This window comes from Pseudonaja textilis, chromosome 1, assembly GCF_049901715.1.
Source record: "Pseudonaja textilis isolate UNSWEBS1 chromosome 1, rPseTex1.2, whole genome shotgun sequence".
NCBI lineage: Eukaryota > Metazoa > Chordata > Lepidosauria > Squamata > Elapidae > Pseudonaja > Pseudonaja textilis.
In genome coordinates, this window is record NC_141990.1 from 307,997,307 (window position 1) to 308,018,739 (window position 21,433).

At 41.9% G+C, this 21,433-nt stretch overlaps 1 protein-coding gene across 2 annotated transcripts in view; it reads right to left on the reverse strand.

Annotated features, from left to right (window-relative positions):
* ARMH4 (armadillo like helical domain containing 4) overlaps positions 1 to 21,433 on the reverse strand; it is a 73,688-nt gene that overhangs the window by 16,142 nt on the left and 36,113 nt on the right. For both annotated transcript variants that reach the window (XM_087922418.1, XM_087922419.1), the window contains exon 6: positions 18,669 to 18,935. In XM_087922418.1, coding sequence (XP_087778544.1) covers positions 18,669 to 18,935 — 267 coding nt within the window. The remainder of the gene's footprint in view (positions 1 to 18,668; positions 18,936 to 21,433) is intronic.

Below are 21,433 nucleotides of genomic sequence, written 5' to 3' on the forward strand. Positions count from 1 at the left end.
CACTTGAATACAATGGAGCAATACTATTTGACTATAGAAGAAATAAGGCTGTTTAGAAATGATTTTCTCAGAGGTTGCTTACAAGAGCAAGTGATACTATAGCAGAGGATATAGAAGATCAACAAATTTTCTTGGATAAAACAGAAAACTGACAGGGATTTGAATGTGGATTTGAAGTTTTAAAAAGTGTTGGATTAGAAAAATGATTGGAAAAAGATGTGGATTTCAATATGGATTTTAAAATGCCAGAATGTAAGAGCGGTATGGGAAACAATGCCAAAATGGATTTATCTATAAAACCAGCTGATACATGATGCAACTGAGGGGAATGTGGCAGGATGGCTGATTGGTATAAGGATTCCTGCCATGGGCAGGGGGTTCAATTTGAGGACCTCCAAGGCCCCTTCCAGTCCGATGATTCTATGACTCTATGTCCTAATAATCAAGGAGAAATTACGAATAAAAAAAAGCAGAAGAGTGAGTTGGAAAGCCTTCTTACTTTGGATTTATTGAAAGAATGTATGGAACAAAAAAAAAACCCTCTTCTTGAAAAGAGATAAAAATAATTGTTCAAGCTGTGCTTTGAAGGAGACAAAGAGAAAGTGATAAGAAATCATCTTGTGAGGCACTATATGATACGAAGATTTATAAAGTGAACCTGCTGAATAAGAATTAAAATATATGTTTTGTCACTTTTCTTCTTTTCTTTATTTTTTATATTTTTCTTAGCTTGCATTAGTTTGTTATCTATTTATTTATAAACTTTAATAAAATTATTGAGGAAAAAAAGAAAATGATAATGGCATAACCATGGCTGAGTACAACAGTGCTGAAACGGCCATAACTCTTCCTAATTCCAACCCCACAGGAATAATGGATCACAGATGTTGGATGCATTGTGCAAGTTAGTCCATTTGAGGTATCTTGTTGCACATTTTGTCCAGTTGCAGGTTACAAACAGACAAACTTGTGACACACAAGAGTGTTTGTATATATAGACATGTTATGTATACAGTGTAAACTATGGCACATAACTGTTTCACAATATTGTACATTGCTAAGATTCTGAAATTTGGAGTAGTTTCAGAAAAGGTCTGTATATGTCATCAGGGGCCTGAAATTGCAAATATTTGAACCACTGTGTGCAAACTGGGCAACTGTGAAAATTTGTTTAATAAAGTAATAAATAAAACAATTGAGGGAGGTAGATATGTTTAATGTTTAGAAAAGTTGACAGGATGCACGATAGCACTGTGCAAATATCTGAAGGGGTACCACAGTTTGTTCTCCACTGACTGAGTGGAAAATACACAATAATAGACTTAGATAGGAAATAGATGCCAACTGAATTTTTGAGGGGAAAAAACCTTCCTAAAAGTAAGAACAGGTCAATAGTAAAACCAATTGTAACCGGTGATGGCATTCCAAAAGACGTCAGATTGATGTGTATTTGGAAGCCTTTAAGTTTAATCCACATTCCTGCACTAAGCAAAGGGCTAGTCTTGATGGTATAAATCAACCCTTCTATCTTCACGACTGTGATTTTACATCAGAGAGCCTGAAAAACTTAATTTAGACTGGCAGAAAAACAGAAGAAGTTAATGTTTCATGTCCCAGTTTCTGTTCCACGAAGGAGGCTGCTGCTTTTTTCTTTCCTTTTTATGAAATAAGATGACAGGATCTCAGCAACTTTAAAGGGCTGAAATCCTAGAAGGGATGTTTTCCCTCTAACAGCAGCTGAGAAGGCTACATCGGATTGATTTTTGCTTGGCACTTACTAAAATGAGGTGTATGAATCTGCAGATAAGAAAGCAGCCATCCCTCAGCCTCCTTCTGGGTTTCAGAGCGACCATTTGATAGCAGTGTTCCAATATTTGAGGGGCCGCCACAAAGAAGAGGGGACAACCTATTTTCCAAAGCACCGGAAGGTAAGACAAGAAACAATACATGGAAACTAATCAAGGAGAAAAGCTACCTAGAATTAAGCAGACATTTCCTGACAGAACAATTAATCAGTGGAACAGCTTGCCTCCAAAAGTTGTGGGTACTCCATCACTGGTACCTTTTAAAACAAAACTGGACTGGTATAAGATCTCCTGCTTGAGCAGAAGGTTGGAATAGAAGACCTCCAAGTGGGGTGGGATTCCACCGGTGTTTCTACTGGTTCGGTGACTATGTTTTGCGCGCGCATGTAAAAAAACCTTAAGCTGTGCTTCCTGGACAGTTGAAAAATGCTGTGCGCAGGTGCTGCACAAAACAGCTGAGGTTGAAAAAGCAGGAAATAAAGGTCAGGTAAGAGCCCGGGCAGGCGGGTGGGCCAAACAGCAGCAAACACAAAACCGGTTCGGTGTCTGCTGCTCTTCAGAGCTACCGGTTCTATAGAGCTGGGCAGAATCGGTAGCATCCCACCCCTGCCTCCAAGGTCCCTTTCAAATCTGTTATTCTCCATTGAGCTGCTTCGAGCATCCAGAGAGTGGGAGGTGCTTAGTCTCTGCTCAGATAGGCTGGGCTTAATTGTTAGGATGCTCTTACTCCTCCCTGGCTCCTCCCTAGCGGCCCCCAGTTTTAGCTCAGCCTTTGGTGTGGTAGGCAGCTTATCCTTGGCCGGAGCAGGAACACTTTGAGGTTTGGATTTCTTTAAAATGAACTAGATTCTAAATTGCTCTCTTCTTAGCTCCAACTGCAATTAGAGGGAAGCAGTCGGACCAAATTGCAGGTCGCCTATTGGCGATCTGGACACATTCACGTTCACAAGGCTCATAGCACCATTAATCGGCAGCCGCATTTCCGGGAGACACGTGGTTCCTTCCTTCCCTACAACCTTCTGTTATTGCCATTATGATTCAATTCGGCGCTGTTTAAACAGAGCGTGCTTTTCCTTCTACTTTTTTGCTGAGAATGTGGGGGCGTGGGGGTAGGAGCCCTTATTGTTCCCTTCTCACCACTCAATCGCGTACCAGCCATTTTTAGTTTGTCTTTTACTCCGATTGAGCGGTGAAAGTTTCTACTGTGTTGGCGCCAAAATACGGCCAGCGCCATCTTCTAGGGGGCCTGGTGGCTGTTCTATTTTGGCACACATTTTAACAAACACCGCCATAAACACGTTACATCGTGTGGGCATTTATCTCCTTAATAATATTTTGTGATAGGCTTTTAACACCCTCTAAGTTCCTGGTGCAGGTTACAGAGGAAAATAAAGATTGTTTCAACTCCCTTTACTCCGGTTTCGGGGAGACAAAAAAATTGTATATTCTTGTTGGCTGCCCTCACATTGGATATATATACAGATATTCATATATAGACTCAAAACACAGCAGCAAGCGACTACCAGGCTAAGTTCAGCCTGCGCAGACGGTGGTAGAGGGCCTCGTGTTCATTTGGCCTCCTGGTTTTTCTTCTTGAGCGTTCTCAAATTGGCATACTTACCCATTAGTTCACTCAAACATAAATAAATAAATAATAATAAATAACTAAATAAATCAAAATAAAATAAAACAAATTTTCAAAAAAGGGGGAGAGAAAGTTCATAGGGTTCCTTGCCCCTGTGGTGGTGCAGGACCCCAGACGCGCCAACCGTCCACATAGAAATATATATATTTATATATATTTGTTTTCTGAGGTCCATTTATATATATCTATATACAATTTCTCTATAATACAGATTCCCTCATAAATTGAGGTACCCAAGAATTGCAATGGAGAACAGAGAGGGCACTAGGACACAGACCTTAGATAAGTCCAAAAAAGCTAAGGGGCCATCAAAGGCCGCAGAGAAGGATGCCACCAGATGCCAAAAGGCACTGGAAAAGCAAATTGAAAGATGTACTAAGGAGGCTAAAAGAATTTCCCAACCTCCTCCCCCCAACCCAGTTGCCTCAAATTCCACAGACTCCAGTGGCCCTAGACTTATGCATGCCATCCAGACCTACTACCACCGCGCAGGCCCCATCAGCTGTTCAGGCTTCAAGGCAGGTCCCAGAGGCAACCTTTACACCAACAGCAACTGGCCTATGTCAGGAGGAGTTCCTGCCAGACGAAATTCCGGAAACAATGAGAGCTTGGATGGAACTGGCGATTTGCAGAGGAATCGCAGCGGGGATGCAACAATCCATGATGGTCAGACAGAACCCTACGTCGGAATGTGATTCACAGTCAGTAAGATCCCTTGGCAGAACTGACCTGCATTATCCTCAGGCACCTCCCCAAGGGGAGTTTTCTATCATTCCACACCGGTAGTCACATGGGGTACAGGAAGAGGGAGAAGGAGAGGAGCAAATGGAGCAAATACATGCAGTATCAATTTAAGTTAGTGAAGCCCTATTGGAGGCAGATTCCCCAGACAGGGGAATGTTGGATGACGAGGGCATCAAGCCTGACCAACCTACCTTTATGGGGCTGTTCCATCCACAACTTTTCAAAGGTCTCCTTTTCAAGGCCAAGGCCACAGCTCATCTCGAGAAGGCTCCCTCTATCCAACAACCTGAATCTCAAGAAGAGTCAGATGACTTGATTTTCTCACAATCCATTAACGAGGTTGATATCATTCTAGTTCCACAAATGTTTTCAGATCTCATCCAGATATAGTGGGCCTCAGCAGCAGTTTGTCCAGCCCACACAACATTTGATAAAAAATTCTTTAATCTAGCTTCGGAATTTTCTAATTCCTTGAATATCCCTGAAATAGATGAGCCAGTAGCGGCCTTGGCATCCTCCTCCACCATTCCCATCAAGCAGAGGAGGCCCTTAAGCCAGAGGAGAAGAAAGCCGAGATAGCTCTCCAAAAGGCACATCATTCCGATGCGTGGGCCATAAGGGTGGCAACAACCACGTCCTTCTTCACTAGGTCCTCCCTCAGATGGCTCCATCACCTGAGGGACACCATACCAAATTCTAATGTCAGGGCACATCAGGACATCGCCAAACTAATGACAGCAGCAGTTTTCTGCGGATGCTACATACAATTCGGTCAAATTTTCAGCTCAAGCATCACAGGTTACTGCCCGTCACTTGTTATGGCTTAGACATTGGCAAGCTGATACCAACTGAGGCCAGAAGCAAAAAGAAGATTCTCCCCTCCCTCCTTCATCGCTCAGACAACAGAACCTTTCAGCCCTTTCAGAGAGGCTCCTTTCATCCCTATTATCGAGGTACATTCTCACCTATTCCAGAGAGTCCCAGGATATGGGGTGCCCCACAGTCAGATAGATCAGAATTTGCTGATAGAACACGCAGGGGAGCACAAGGGAGAAAATCATTTAGAGGAATAGGGAGCAGGGGTTTCCGACACCCAAGATAACTCGAGGGATTTTGCTCCTATTGGAGAACAGTTAAGACTCTTTGCAGACCGTTGGGACTCCTCTACATCGGATTCCTGGGTCCGTGACACTATCAGATTTGGCCTAGCTCTAGAATTCCGCTCCACTCCTCCGGACTTTTTCATGAAATGCCCTCTCTCCAGGGATCCTGTTAAAAGGAACTTGATGGAGACAGTGATCAAGCATTTATTGGAAATCAAAGCCATCCAACCAGTAGCCCGACATCAACAAGGGCACAGGTTCTATTCACTACTTTTCGTAGTCCCTAAGTGTTCAGGGGGATGGAGGGCAATCCTAGATTTAAAAAGACTAAACCATGCTCTAGTCTATCGCAAATTTAAAATGAGTACATTGCAAACCATTCTGCTTAGCATAAGGAAAGGCGACTTTTTAACTTCCATTGACTTAACAGAGGCTTACTTACACATTCCAATTAGACCTTCTCACACCAAATTTCTCAGATTCTGTTACAACAACCGACGTTTTGAATACGTCGCCCTGCCCTTTGGGCTGTCATCTGCCCCATGAACTTTTACAAAGTTTCTGGCAGCGTTAGCTGCCCGCCTTAGGGGCACTCCTGTCAGACTACAATGCTACCTGGATGACATTTTGATCTTATCTTCCTCATCTAGGCAGGCAGAATGGGATACTCAAATTACATTGCAAACTCTTCAGCAACACGGTTTTTCCATCAATTGGGCAAAGAGTCAGTTGTATCCTTCAACTCGATTATCTCACTTAGGCTCAGTAATAGACACGATGGAAGGAAAAGTTTTTCTATCCCTGGAGAGACAGGAGAGCATTAAAATTTTAGCTCAGAATACCAGAGGGCCCGGTTCCACACTAGATCGCTCCAATGGTTCCTACTTCCGTACCAAAAATCGGGGCAAAGCAACTCTAAGATTCGAGTTCTAATACCTGCAAAAGTCCTGATTTCTCTGCACTGGTGGACTGTTCCGGTCATAAACAAGGGTTGTCCATTGAGGGAGCCCCACAGACTCACCATCGCTATGGATGCCAGCCTGTTTGGATGGGAAGCACATTTCCAGTCCCTATGGGCTCAAGGGCATTGGTCAGCAACAGAATGATCGAACAGGATAAATTGGTTGGAGCTCAGGGCAATCCATCTAGCTCTTCACAGCTTTCTGCCACATATTCAGACAAAGAACATCCTCATACTTACAGACAACGTCACTACAAAGGCACATAACAACAGACAAGGGGGCACTCATTCGAAACAGCTCATGAGAGAAGCAAAGAGACTGTGCCTTTGGGCGGAAAGGAATGTGGCTTCCATCAGGGTGGAGCATATTTCAGGGCTAACAAACACACAGCAGACTGGCTAAGCAGGGCTACAGTCGACCAATCAGAGTGGCGCCTGCACACAGAGCTGTTTCAGGAGGCAGTACAGAGGTTTGGCTTGCCAGTTATAGATCTGTTCACTTCTCCCCTGAACTCGCAGCTTCTGAGATTCATTTTGAGATACCCATCCCACGGGGCGGAGAACATTAATGCCCTTCATTGCCGGTGGCCACAGGGACTCCTATACGCTTTCCCCACCACCACCACTGATACCCAAGGTGATCCAGAAGCTACTGGACAAGAAAGCAGACCTGATCTTGGTGGCTCCATACTGGCCCAGGAGGCCATGGTTCACGGATCTCAGGGGTCTATCCACAGAAGAACCATGGAGAATCCCACTGCACAGAATTCTGCTCACCCAGGGACCGATCCAACACTGGGACCCTCAATGGCTGCACCTAGCCATTTGGAGGTTGAGCAGAGACATCTAAGAAAGGGGAATCTCTTGACCAGAGTAATCAACACCATTTAAGCTGCTCAGCGACCTTCAACGAGCAGCATATATAATGCCACTTGGAATAGTTTCTATAAATGGTGCACCAAATCCAAAGTGCATCCATTTTCTCCGTCAGTGCCACAAGTTTTAGAGTTTCTTCAAGATGGGCTTGATAGGGGTCTCGCACCAAACACTTTAAGATGACAGGTAGCGGCTATTGCCTCAGTGGTGACCTGGAAAGGTCTAACATCCATCTCACACCACCCAAGGATAAGGAGTATTCTTCGAGGCGCCACAAATTTATGTCCACCGTTATCCAACCTGGGACCTCAACAAGGTACTCACAGCGCTCACAAAAGGCCCATTTGAACCACTGAAAACTACCAGTTTCCATCTTCTCACATACAAGGTAGTTTTCCTCATAGCACGATGTATCTCAGAAATAGCAGCTATATCGGCCGTAAGGACCTCTGTATTTTTCATACAGACAGAGTGGTTCTCCATCCAGACCCCACGTTCACACCAAAAGTCAATTCTGCTTTCCACAGGGCACAAAAACTTGTTCTCCCAAATTTTTGCCCCAGGTCTTCTCAGGGTCTAGAACATCAATGGCACCGACTGGATGTCCACAGAGCTCTCAGTATGTATTTACATCGAACGGCTCCCTTCAGGAAAACTGAAGCCCTCTTTGTATCTTTTCAGCCAACCACTCAGGGCCATAAGGTCTTACCTTCTACTATAGGCAGGTGGCTGAAAGCCACAATAGCCAAGGCGTACGAGACTCAATCATTACCCGTGTCTAGGGGCATCACAGCGCATTCTACAAGCGCAGCAACTTCAGCGGCCTGGGCCACACAAGCCCCTATAGCAGAAATATGTAGGGCGGTAACATGGGTTTCCCCATCTCCTTTCATTAGGCATTACAAAATTGATGTCTTTGCTTCTGCTGAGGCCTCCTTTGGAAGGAGGGTGTTACAATGAGTCCACTCAGACAGTGGGAGGGGGGCTCCAGACCAGACGGAGACCCTCCTGTAGGTCAAGCCAAGCTTTGGTATGTCCCACTCTCTGAATGCTCGGAGCAGCTCAATGGAGAAAGGGCATTGGTACCTACCTGATACACCCAATCTCGGTGAGCTGCGACGAGCATTCAGCCCCACCCAATATCCATCTGGGGGGATCCTGGTCTGGCCAACAACTAATCTAGAAATATGTAAATAATAGTAGTAGTAGTAGTAGTAGTAGTAACCACAAACAAGCAAGAGAGTCAAGAGGGCGGGGGTTGCATCACCTCATCTTCACCAAAACTGGGGGACGCTAGGGAGGAGCCAGGGAGGAGTAAGAGCGTCCTAACAATTAAGCCCAGCCTATCCGAGCAGAGACTAAACACCTCCCACTCTCTGGATGCTTGTCGCAGCTCACCGAGAACGGGCATATCAGGTAAGTACCAAAGCCCTTTCTGTTATTATTCTGACCGGTTCTATGTTGGATTACTCTGTCCCTTTTACAGCAGCTCATTGGGAAGAAAGGAAGAGGAAGACAGCAAGAAACTAGACAAAAGGAGAGAAAGAGTAATGGCAGCAATCACTTCCTTTTGGCTTTGCTTGTTTTTTTTGCAGTGCAATGCCTAATATATTTACCCTACTCCAGTTTCCAGGAAATATAGCCCATAATACCTAGCATTCTCCACCTCTCCTTTAAAGATGCAGGGGAGTGGGGGAAATAGACACCAAACTTAATTCAGAGTGTCTCCTAGTTACATCCTTTCTTTTTGTCTCTAGTGCATTTAAATGAGTCTGCATTTTTCATAGTACCTTCAAAATAGTATTATTTTCTAAACCAGGTCTGCAGCCCACTATATTGCATGCCCCCCCCACCCCCCACTCCTTAAGCAGCTTGTCAGTCTGGTTCCCTGGGGATATTTTTCCCCTTCTCCCACTGATTATTTGAGAAAGCTGGAGGAGAGTAATTTTTCTATTGACTTGTGCTTTGTCAATTCTTCATATTGCTAATTGCCTAATTAGACACTCCAGCAGGGTTAAAGCATCTTTAATGGAGCTCTGCATCTCCTTCCCCTCCCAGCTGAAGGTCTTCATTTTTTTGAGAGGAAGTTGTCTGTTTTATATTTGGGCTGGAATTGGGCAGCTGAAAGAGACTGACTGTACTCTTGCAAGGTGCCTGAGTCACAGGTATGCATTTCCATTATGCAACCAGCAATTTAGCTATTACTAGACAACCCATGCCCCATTGGGTCATTGTTTCAGAAATAATATTTCTTTATCTTAAAACTGTGAGTGGGCTAAAAAGCAGTGAGAGCAGGAGTGACTTCCCACCTCCTGCCAGCTCCCCTATTGAATTTCTTTGTAGGAAGCTGGCAAGATCAGAAATCTTCCTTCCTTCCTTCCTTCCTTCCTTCCTTCCTTCCTTCCCTCCCTCCCTCCCTCCCTCCCTGTTCCTTCTTTCCTCAATCCCTATCTCCTTCCCTTCCACCATCCCTTCATTTCTTCTCTCCCTCCTCTTTCCTTCCATCCCTGCCTACTTCTCCTCCCTCCCCCTTTCTTCTCTCTCTCCCCCTATCATTTCTTCCTCCATCCCTCGCATTCCTGCCACCTTCCCCATTTATTTTGCTTGTGGGAAGCCTGCAGCAAGCGTAGAACAAGAAAATTAGCTTGTATACCTGCCAGTGGACCCTGAGGTTCAACTAATACATGATGCAGAACGTTCACAATTCTAGTTTTCCTGCTTTTTTAAATTTCAAAGCAGCCACATAAGGCTGTTACTTGGATTGTAGGAATAATTATGAGGATGAGACCCAATTGTTTCCTCCTGCAAATGCTTCCCAGTCTAGGTTGAATTTGCTACAAAATGGGATGGAGGTTAATATACCGGTATTTAAAACTGCAGGTTTCCATGAGACTAAATGGATGACAAGGTGATTCCCAGGAAAGAAACAGTATGGGAGAGAAGAGTTAAGCCCTTTCTCTTGCAAACCAACTCCCCAGATAAATTATTGACACTTTCAGTATTGACACTTTCAATAATAAGGTATTTTTGAAATAAAGATAAACGATATAACTCATCTCTACATAAATGATTTTGATCAAGCAACAGCCTCTTGTCTAGCTTGGATTAAAATATCTTTCTGCCTGTATTTTCCATCATATGCTCACCACAAAAATAATACACCTCCACTCAAATATTTCCAAGGCTTAACATCTAATAGGACTACTGTGCCCCAGCTCCTGCCAAATTAGCAGTTCAAAAGCATGCAAATGCAGCTAGATAAATAGGTAGCACTTCAGTGGGAAGATAACAGCATTCCATGCACCTGGGCATATGGTCATGCTGGCCACATGACCACAGAAGCATCTTCGAACAACACTGGCTCCCTCAGCTAGGAAATGGAGATGAGCACACAAACACACACACACATACACAGTCAGACACAACTGGGCAAGCGAAGCCTATACCTTTTTTTAATTTAAGCTGCACAAATCTGACCAATAAAGGGCAGCAAAGAGATCACTGCACTCCAGTTATCAGGTATTCCAGGAGTGGACCCAAGTTATACACCCAATCATGGTAAATCCCAAGCCTTCTGAAAAAAATAGCTAAGATTTTTAAAAGCATACTACTTTAAGGAATTTGGGAGCTCCCTTTACACATAGTCCTAGATTAACATGGCACATGGAAATGGAGGTAGAAAATCATGATTTGGGAACAGAAAAGTGCATTTACCATGCAATATAATACATTGCTTAGGAGAATGACTTAATTGACCCAACCTATCCACTGGTTAACATGGAGCATTTGGTGGACTTGTCTCACCCCTTCACCTGAACTCCTCAGGGCAATCTTCCCATTGGCTAATATGGAATTGCTTTAGCCAATGCATACACCTCCCCTTCTCCCCTTTTAAGGACTCTTGGCCTGGGATGAAGACTGGGGGTGGGGGCCAGCAAGGGCAAGCTGTCACAGCCTTCACATCCTGTGCTGATGATAAGGTCTATGCACACTTTTCCAGGCAGGTTATTTACTCCACAGGGTGCTTTCTGGGAAAGAAGTACAGCTGTGCTATGATGTCCCCAGTTGGCCTTAAGGTAAGTTTTGTAGTTCTTCTATTTTGAAGCAGAGGCCCTTGGGTTCCTACTGTGACAGGTGAAGCGAAACAAACAATTACATTTTTTAAGATTGCTACGTCTGTTGATCAGTCCAGCTAACTGCATGATTTCCCTTCAACTTACAAAGCCTTTTGGAAACCGGAGTGGCCAGAGCTGTTGGGAAGTACAGGGACTCAAAGTTTATTTTTAGCTAAACAGGAGAAGGAGGAGATCTCAGGACTTGGATAGGAAGGCACATATATATGAGCTTATTGCAGAGGTATTATCTAAATCAGGTAACAGCTGGTTCTGCCACAGCTCCTCATCCTCTGGCTGGACTGGCCCCTGGATACTAAGTCTGGATCTTGCTTAATGGGGAATTGGGCCAACCTTACTCCTGAACTGCAGCATTGTGCAAATCAAAGGAAGGGGATGCAGAGGATGTGAATGGACAGGTGACCAGCAGCAGCCCAAACAGACTATCCTTGATTCAGTGAGTATCTGAGCAATAGGGTACCAAGTTTATAAAAGATGTAAATTTATTTAGAGCAAATGGCAGCATTTATAAAATTAAAGATGTACACACACTCCACACACACTCTTTAGTATACATTCCCTTTTATTCAGAGTAACTTATACATCACTTTCTACCCATCCTATCTATGCCATTCATACTGAGTCAATTTGTCTGTGTTTCAACAAATCTTTGCTCCTTTCCCTTATGAGTTACTTAATTTTTTTAACCCCACTATTATTTTTGGTTAACTGAAGATAATATACATACCTAATGTCCCTGTCTCCTATTTTCCCCCAAACAACAACCATGTGAGATGAGTTGGGCTCAGAGAGAGTTCTGGCCCAAAGTCATCCAATTGGCTGTCATGTCTAAGGGAGTTTTAGAACTCGTCCTTCCTTGTTTTCTAATCTGGTACCTTTCAGATCTGGCAGTTTTAAGATGTGTGGGCTCTAATGCTCAGAATTCCCCAGCCAGCATGCTGTCCCCAAGTAGTCTCGTATCCTTGTATTATGGGAATACAGGTCCCAAAATCCTTTGACATTGCCATACCTGCCATGCTAGAGGAACATTATTCTCTGTCATACTGGCCATGCAGTAACAGTTCTGAGGTAAAGCTGTCAATAAGTCCGGGAGCTCAGAAAACTAAACTTCTGCTCCCAGTGAAGACTCAGACTGGATCCTGCAACATTACCCTGGGACATGCATATCTGCCTTCATTCATGCCACATCTTAGAATCCGTGTGCTTGTAAACAAGGAATGGTGTTAATGGGCTCTTTCCAGCAATGTGTAATAACAATGGAAGCTATTCATCAACATGCAAAAGGATAATGGTGTATAATGAACTACAATTGTGCTTATTGCAAGTGAACAAAAGAAAAAGAAGATTTAAGAAAAGGAAAAGGATCTTGGTGAAAGCTTCACTGTTGAAAAGGTTTCTCTGGCTAAGATGCCTAAATTAAAAAAGCAATTGGCCAAAGGAGGCCAATGTCATTATTTAGATAGGCGACTAATTCTTTTTGACAGCTCAGTGCTTTGCAACACGGACAAGTAAATGTTTTTTTCAGGACACAGACTAATAATCTTGAGATAGAGGCTGACTGCTGGGTATTTGGAGGAACATGGTATCAGTAGTGAGACAGCATAACTGAAGATATGGCAAGGAAATGGGACAACATTTCTTACATTTGCTCAAACTTAAGTGGATAGACATTTTCTGAGAACGTTTCTGTCTGGATTTCTACAATCTTAGTATCAATAGAGGTCAGTTGGGTCATCTAACCAAGGAAACAATCAAACTAATCATCGAACTAATCAACCCAGAGTTCTCACTCAAGACAAAAATGTCCAGGCTCAAATGACCAAATTTTGGACACATTGTGGAAAAGGTGGAAGGAAAGATAAGAGGATGATTACCAGCAAAGTGAATGGCACCACTAGATCCTAAAGGACCCAGTGGAGGAAAATCTATCGATGTAGTTCCTAAGAGACAGAGTCAACTTGACGGCATATAATCAATCAATCAATCAGTTTAGGCTACTGAATCCAATCCTGTATTCTGTGCAGGTAAAACATCTCTGAAACATCTTTCTCACCTCTGCTTGACCACTTCCACTGTAGGGAGCCCAGAATCACCCTTCTGATTGCTCAATGCTTTTCTGACTACATCTCTCCAGGAGCAAGTAGGAGCTGGGCTCAGGGGCTAAATCATTCCGCCTGTGATTTTTCTGAACCCAATTAATTCTACTGTTTCCCCCTTTTTACATTACATCCCTTCAGGAATTTGGGGAGAATTATCACATCTGTTCCCCACTTCTTACTCTTTTCAATTTCATGTTAAAGATACCCAATACCATCAAGCTTTTTAATAGAACTTATTTTTCAGCTGGATGACAAATTTCATCATGTCCTTTGAACCTATTCCAATTCACCTACACTATGTTATCATGCTAAAAATCAAAAATTGTTCCAGACCTGAGTACTTTAGAATGAACTTGATGCAGTAATTGCTAAACTGGAAGCCAGAAGTAATTATATGTCTGATAGTACAAAGGCACTACTAATTACATTTATGTTACCATAATATATAAGCAAAATTCTGTATTTAAATTAGAGAATCTTATTAAAGATTTTGTGAGAGTATGCATTTATCATCATTATATAATGTCTGTGTACTAAACTAATTAGTTCCACCTGTTCCTTTAAAAAAAAATCCAAAATCCATAATTGAGTGCTTCATTTGCTAGGAGCAACAGACAAAGCATCGTTTCTGTGTTTTGCTAATTTGTCCCACTGAACAAGGAAGCTGGCCAGGTAATTCTGGAAGTTAAAATCTACACATTTTAAAGTTGTAGGATTCCAGGACTATGGATTACATTAAGGAAAAAAAACAGCTTCAAAAATGGTTATGGCAAAACTGCATGAAAACTGCATAGCAAAATCCCAAGAAGTTGAGAAAAGGCATTTTTACCTTATTTTTTTAATAGAGCAGGTTTTTTAATTGTACCTGTATTTATTTAGAGTATGGCATACAATGTCAAGGAAATCTACACATGCTAGACACAATACAGCCCTGACAGCCGACATTGCTAGTTCATTCCATTCGGCGCTTGTGCACCTATACTCAGTGCATCACAGGGAGCAAACTAGCTATACACCAATTAGCTAGTAGTGCTTGTGTTGTTACTCTTCCAGACTCCTCCGTCAATGTGCCCTCGCCTCTTGTGGCAATGCCTCGCATCTGGCCAGATCCAGCACTGGCTTCTGCTCTCCGCACACATGAATGCAGCTAGGTATTTTCCCCTCACCGAAGTGATAACCATTTATCTACTTGCAATATTGCCTACTTTTAAAGTGTTGGGTGGGCAGGAGCTATGGATCAAACGACAGGAGCTCACTCTGTCTCATGGTGCTGGGGGTCAAACTGCCGGAGTGCACACCATTCCTGGCCAGTGGTTCCAGCATCATTAAGCCTCCACACCATCACATACCCACCAATTGCACCTCTGAAAGATTCCAATGAGTTTACATTTTTGTTTGGCAGGAAGCAGAACCAATTCCAGAAAAAAAAATATTTTCTTTAATCCCCACCTACTAATTCTATTTCCAGATTAATGCCTTTTTAAAGTGGTAAGAAGAAACAATTCCTTGGGTCGATTATACTGTCATTGGAAACTGGAAACTGAAAACAGCCACAGATAGCCTATACCACATATCAAATATATAAAGTCAAAATAAATACTCTACTGTTTCAATCCTGGCGATTTGTTTACTGAAAAGTAGCATTTCTGCAGGAGTTTTAATTTCCTTTGTCCTCATGTAGCCTTTTCCCTCCCTAAGCTCCTCCGAAACAATTGCAAAAATGGAAGAGATGAGAGCAAGACATCTGGATGGCAGATGTATTGGATTGTCATAATGCATCTTCCCAAAAGGCATTTATATCATACACACCATCCTCATGATTTTCTGTTGTCCTTTGGAGACTAGCAGTGATGGCTGCCCTTATTTACTAAAAATACTTCTATGACATTAATAATATTATTTTCTTTTTCTTTATATCATAGAGCTGGTAAAGGCCACTTCACCCATCCAGCTGAAACACACACAGAGAGAACAAAAATTCAGATACAAGCTCTCACACAACAACAAAGTTGGAAGAGACCATTTAGGTCATCAAGTTTAACCCCCTGCTCAGTGCAAGAAAACCGACTGAGTTATCTCAGACAAGTTGACTGAACATATCCAATGGGAATAAGAGCCCACCATCTCTCTGGGTGACCATTTTCAGTATCAAGCTGATCTAACATTTGTGATATTTTTAAAAAATTCATGTTAAAGACTTATATACTCATTTCATTGTGAAATGGCCCAGGGCATAAAAGTAGCATCTAATCAATTCTCTACTCAGCTCACTCCCTGTATCCAGGTTCCAACTTTTCTCAAAGGCTATAAGAACTTTCCTTTGTTTTCCTTGTTAATTAAAGCTGAGAGTCCATGGATATCCAATGAAATCAGACACTCCAGTCTATTCTTTCTGGCTTTTTATTTGAAAGAAGCAAATTGCCTATTGATTAATTGAATGGTGGGGTAGCCATTAGCATCTTCCTTCCCAGTGAAATGTCATTCTTCTGTGTGTGTGTCCCCATCACCTGACTCCTGTATCTGTGCTTTCATTCCTCCTGAATTGGGTGCAATCTGGATTTTCTCTTCTCCCAGAAAAACATCAGAAAAATCCTGGAGATGTTCAACAAATGGAACCCCATGAAGATGAAGATCAGGGGGGAAAAAGGCTAGTAACCTTTCACTCTCTCATTATTTCTGCATTTTAAAAAATTATTTGGGTGTGTTTTTTTTTGCAAAGATTCATAAGGATACAACTGAAAGATGGAAACTCTGAGAATCTAACTGGAGTATCATGTTATAAATAATACAATGAAGCTTGAAGGATGCAGGTGTTGTTATAAGAGTGAAGATCTTATTTGCCCTCCAGATATTACTGAATTACAACTCCCAGTATCCTTCATTACTGGCTATTTAAACAAGGAGCTCTGGCATTTGAAGCAATACCTAGATCACATATAAACCTAAGGTTTCCGCAACCTTAAGATGTGTGGACTTCAACTTCCAGAACTCCCCTGGAAGTTGGCTGAGGAATTCTGGGAGTCGAAATTCACATACCTTAAGGTTGCTGAAAAAAGAAACTCTGATCTAGAGGAATACAGATTCCATATACAAATGAACTCAACTTACAGCAGTTCATTTACTGACCATTCAAAGTTACAATGGGACCAAAAAAGGGACTCATGATCATTTTTCACACGTACAATTCTTACAGCATCCTCATGGTCGTGTGATCAAAATTCAGAGGCTTGGCAACCGATTCATATTTATGACAGTTGCAGTGTCCCAGGGTCATGTGATCACTTTTTGTAACCTTCTGACAAACAAAAGTCAACGGGAAAATTAGATTCATTTACCAACTGTGTTACTAACTTAACAACTACAGTGATTCACTAAACAACTGTGGCAAGAAAGGTCATAAAACGGGGCAAAATTCACTTAAAAACTCACTTAGCAACAGAAATTTGGGGCTCAACTGTAGTCATAAGCTGAGGGCTACCTGTAATTTTCTTGGCAACAAAAGATGCATAGTTTGACATTGCCTTTACTGATTTTGTTTGTTTTTAATTTCTTAATCTACCCTAAATCCCTGTTCACTCAGGGAGCCTCTTATATAAATACTAACCATTTTTAACCTTGCTTAGTTTTTTTCCCCCAAGGTCAGCCAAGGTCAGCTGGATGCTGCTGGATGCTGCTTCTGGACTAGCCATGCAATTGATGCTCAAATGCTCCTCCCAGAGGCACGTGCAAAATATGTTCCCAGATCAATCAATGAATATTCATCTCAGATTGGAATGAACACTTAATCCACTGATGGTTTTTGTCCTCCTAAAAAAATGCTTCAACTCCAAGGTCCTCAGAAGATTACAAGCCTCATCCTTTCCCTTTCTGCTATCTTTTCTATTCAAAATTCATCATTCCTTCTCCAAGCTTCCTACAAAAATAGTCAAAACAAAAAGGAATGCAAACAGATGAGTGCTCCCATTCCACTTTGCCAATTACAATAACTTTGTTTAAATTTGCAGGCCAACAATGCTATTTGTAGTTGAAAACAAAAAAACAGTGGAGAAAAGACTCAAGGAAGTACAGAATTATTCTGTCTGGACTATGATAAGATCTCACAGCTTCTCCTTTGACAAGTGGGTCCCCCCTACTCCACTCACTGGGAAATTCTGGGATTTGAAATCCACATATCTTCAGGTTGAGAAACATTGTTCTAAACTCTTGAAGGCACTGACAGACTTTGCTATACCTCACAGTGAACCCGATAACCTTTTACTGAGACAATGAACATTCAACTGGCTAAGGAGAATTTTGCAGCACATATATACTGCCTTTCCTCAAATATCCCTAACAGTAAAGAAACACTGAAATTCCATTTCCCTAAAACTGGTAGGGTACACATTTATGTATTACTTTTATTTCAACTTTTTCCTTTCGGATTTTAATTTGGCACACTTGAGGAGTGGGGTGGGTGGGGGTCGCCTGATTATTTTGTTTCCTTGTTTCAACAACAGCCAATGTACAGTAGTATCAAAGAATACCTTGGACTAGCTGTGAGACCAACCAATAAGTTATGTTACCCAAGGTAAACAATACTTTCTAATCAGAATACCACATCAACAAACAACACTGCTTGTTTAACTTCTCTGCCCACACACCTGGGGAAACAGCTAGGCCTTCATAATCTTAGGAAAGGGTAACCGGGTTGGTGCCATTGGATGTCCAGGATGATGCTGTTCCACAAGGCAGCAGTGTCACAGAAAAACCACAACTCCTGATCCAACAAGATGGCATTGTTCAATACAGGAGGAGGCATTCTCTCCCTGTTCGATCTGGTGAGAAGGAGCAGAAGCAGTGGGAGAAATGTCCCACAAGGAGCCTGGCCTTATGTCTTGTAGGGTTTTATAGGTAACAATTAGCACCTTGAATTCCACACAGAAACCTACTGGGAACCAATATCATATGAGTACAGTGAAAATGCCCATAAATAAATGCATTCCAGACTAAGTTCCCAATGCTTTTCAAGGACAGCCCCACATAAAGTGTGTTAGAGTAACCCAGAAAGGAGATGACAAAGACATGGATTACCACAAACAAGACCTTTCAGTCCAGAAATGGGCACAATATGTAGAAGACAAATCTTGCAAAAGTCCAGGTTATGGTTGGGGGTAAATAGAATGAGTAGTCACAGAACTTCTTCAATGAAAGGTGGGATATAAATTCAAATAATTGCATTGATAACTGCAATGAAAATAAGAACTTCCTTTTCAAGCATAGATACTTTGCTGCCCAAACCTTACACATGTTACCGATTGCTTACCAAGCCCTTGGTTCTGCTGTTCCCATTCAATTGCATTTGGTACATGATAGGATATTCCGGAGAGCTCTCCTGCAGGATTTTCCAAACCTTCCAAGGGTTCTTGTGAGGTTTCCCCAGGAACAGTAAAACTAGAGAGGTCAGCATCATCTAAGTTTTCATCGATTAAACTGGGTTCTCTGTCATCATCATTCTCTTCTTCATCCTCATCCATATCCTCCTCTTCCTCTTCTTCTTCCTCCTCCTCTTCCTCTTCCTCCTCCTCTACCTCTAAAGAGATAGGAATTAAAAGAAAGATGATATTGAAAAGAAATCATATTATGGTGTTCATTGATGGCAACCAGGTTAATGAATTGCTTTGTACTCCTTTTTTAATGAATTGAAGTAAAGTTGGAAGATGCTTGAAATACAGGCTGTTATCTTGTGTGTGGGAGAATTAATTAAAGTCTGTTCCTCAGTGAGGAATGGTAGTATTTGGAAAGTTCCAAAGATACAGCTACTTGTCCAATACAAAGTAGTTTTTTTCTTCTTTTCCTCTTGTCTCATAATCTTGATGACTACTTCTACCCATCTATGGAATGAAGAATATCTTAAGAGGATGGCCTTTCAGTAGAGATGCTGTCAGGATTCCAGCAATCACGTTAATTAAATCATGATTCTCGAGCCAAACTTCAAAGGATTTAATTGAGGTGACATACTGGCACTGCCCTGTATGAAGCCAACTCTGGCATATGTAATTTACAATACCTGTGACCCTGTTTCCCCCCTCCCACCTGGGTGTCTCATAAACCAGATTCTCCAATTGAGCATGTTCGTGGGCTGGGTGTCATCATTCACATTCTCCAATTAAAATATATTCCTGGGCAAAAACTCTGGTATTTTAGTTACAATCTTTTAAAGATAAGAGTTGTAATGTACTTTCACTTTGCTGCACTGCTCTTCCAGATTTCCTTCCCTCCCCCCCCCCTTTTTTTTAATGGCAATTACTAAAACAGGCATGGGAATGTTTTATGAGTTGACAGATACATTACAATCCTAATGTCGATTGGACCATTTGCCCAATGATTGATACTCACACCACTAGAAGTAAAAGTGGTTTAACTTCCTTATGGGTTTTTAAAATTTTATTTCATTTTACCCTTTATAAATGACTGAAATTTTTGGGAGGCTTAACATACTTATTAGGGAGCTTAATTAGTGGGAACAGAAGGTCAAATATTGTGCCACTGAAAATGATCACTTGCTTGTGTAATTCTGGATGCTCTACCTGAATCTGCAAAACAGATGCATGCAGCATTGACTAACGGTGATTTAAGGAAATCTGCCCAAGTTTGGTGATCTCCAGATATATTGCGTATATTCTACAGATATATCCTACAACTTCTAGCCAGCATGGAAACAGCTTGTGGGCTGGGAATTCTGAGAGTTGGTCTAAAATATCTGGAAGGCATCATATTTAGATATCAATCAAGCATAATAGTGTCTTTAAGAGACCCTTGTTCTTATGACAGATGCAACTCTGTTTGTACTGGCCCAATATTAGAATTTATTCATCATTATCACGCATAATTTAGTCTTTCAATAAAAGCTTTCTTCATGCATACAATGAGGCTGCACTAGAGGCCTTTTTTTTTTTAATGAAATAGGAATGTTATCCATTGAATTTTAGTACTTTCCTGTCCCCTTTATTTCAACTGAAAATAATTAAATATCCTAGGTCAAACCAGTGGATATTTGACTGATCAATTCTCATACTTCCAGACATTGTGCAAAAGGATGAATGCAGTGATTTCATGCATCACAGAAAGAAATGCATTGGGTTCTTGCCTATCTCTAAAATATTTTGCTCTAACACTGCATTACCAAATTACATTACAGTCCTCGGTGTTAGAAACAAAAGGAAACATTGCCATCAGTTGGTCATAAAGAGTCCCTGCAATCTTCAGGGAAGTTCAGAAGAAGAAAAATCCCAGTGAAGAGGGAAGACATTAATAAGAGAAAATGCCAGCAAATCAATCAGTGAAATAACAGTTTTTCCATTTTTGTGTGTTTCCTCCTGATAGTGTTTTAAAGCAAAATAAATGCATAAACTAAAAATAATAAAGTTACAGATAAAAGTAATGGGATTAAAGTTGGTGTTTATTATGTATTTCTATCACTCAGATACACAGATAGAATAAAAACAGATGGCAGCCAAATTAAGAATTATGCCCGTCTTGATACTTGGTGAATAGAGACCAACACAAGCTGGATTCCCACCTTGATCCATGATTGGGATCTGTACACAACATCCATAAACAACGATGTGTACACATACACTTCTGCTGATACTTTCCACCTGTCAACCCTGAAAGCTGATCGAAGCAGAAAAACCTTATTTTAATTTTGACAAATCTAAAAAAGGAGGTGGCATGCTACAAAGGAAACTGCCAGCCTCTAGTCTATGGAGATTCTCAATCATCCAAATCATGGTTGTCCCAAAGGTGCTTTTTTTTCCCAAGAGGCAACTGGACTTTCTGGTTTTTCTTTGAAGACGTTTCGCTTCTTGTTATGTCCCTGGGACTCTCCACAGTCCCCACTCAGGTCCGCTCAAGTTGTGGGGGGCGTTACTGCCTCCCCATTGGCTGACCACCCCAGCAGCCGGCTATATAAGCAGGCTGCGGGGTTCGGTTAGCTGCTGGTTGTTGCGAGCCCGTTCCAGGCTGGCGAGCTCAATCAGCCCTTTATTTCTGATAATAAAGTATTCGTTGCTTAAAATGCCCTGGTTA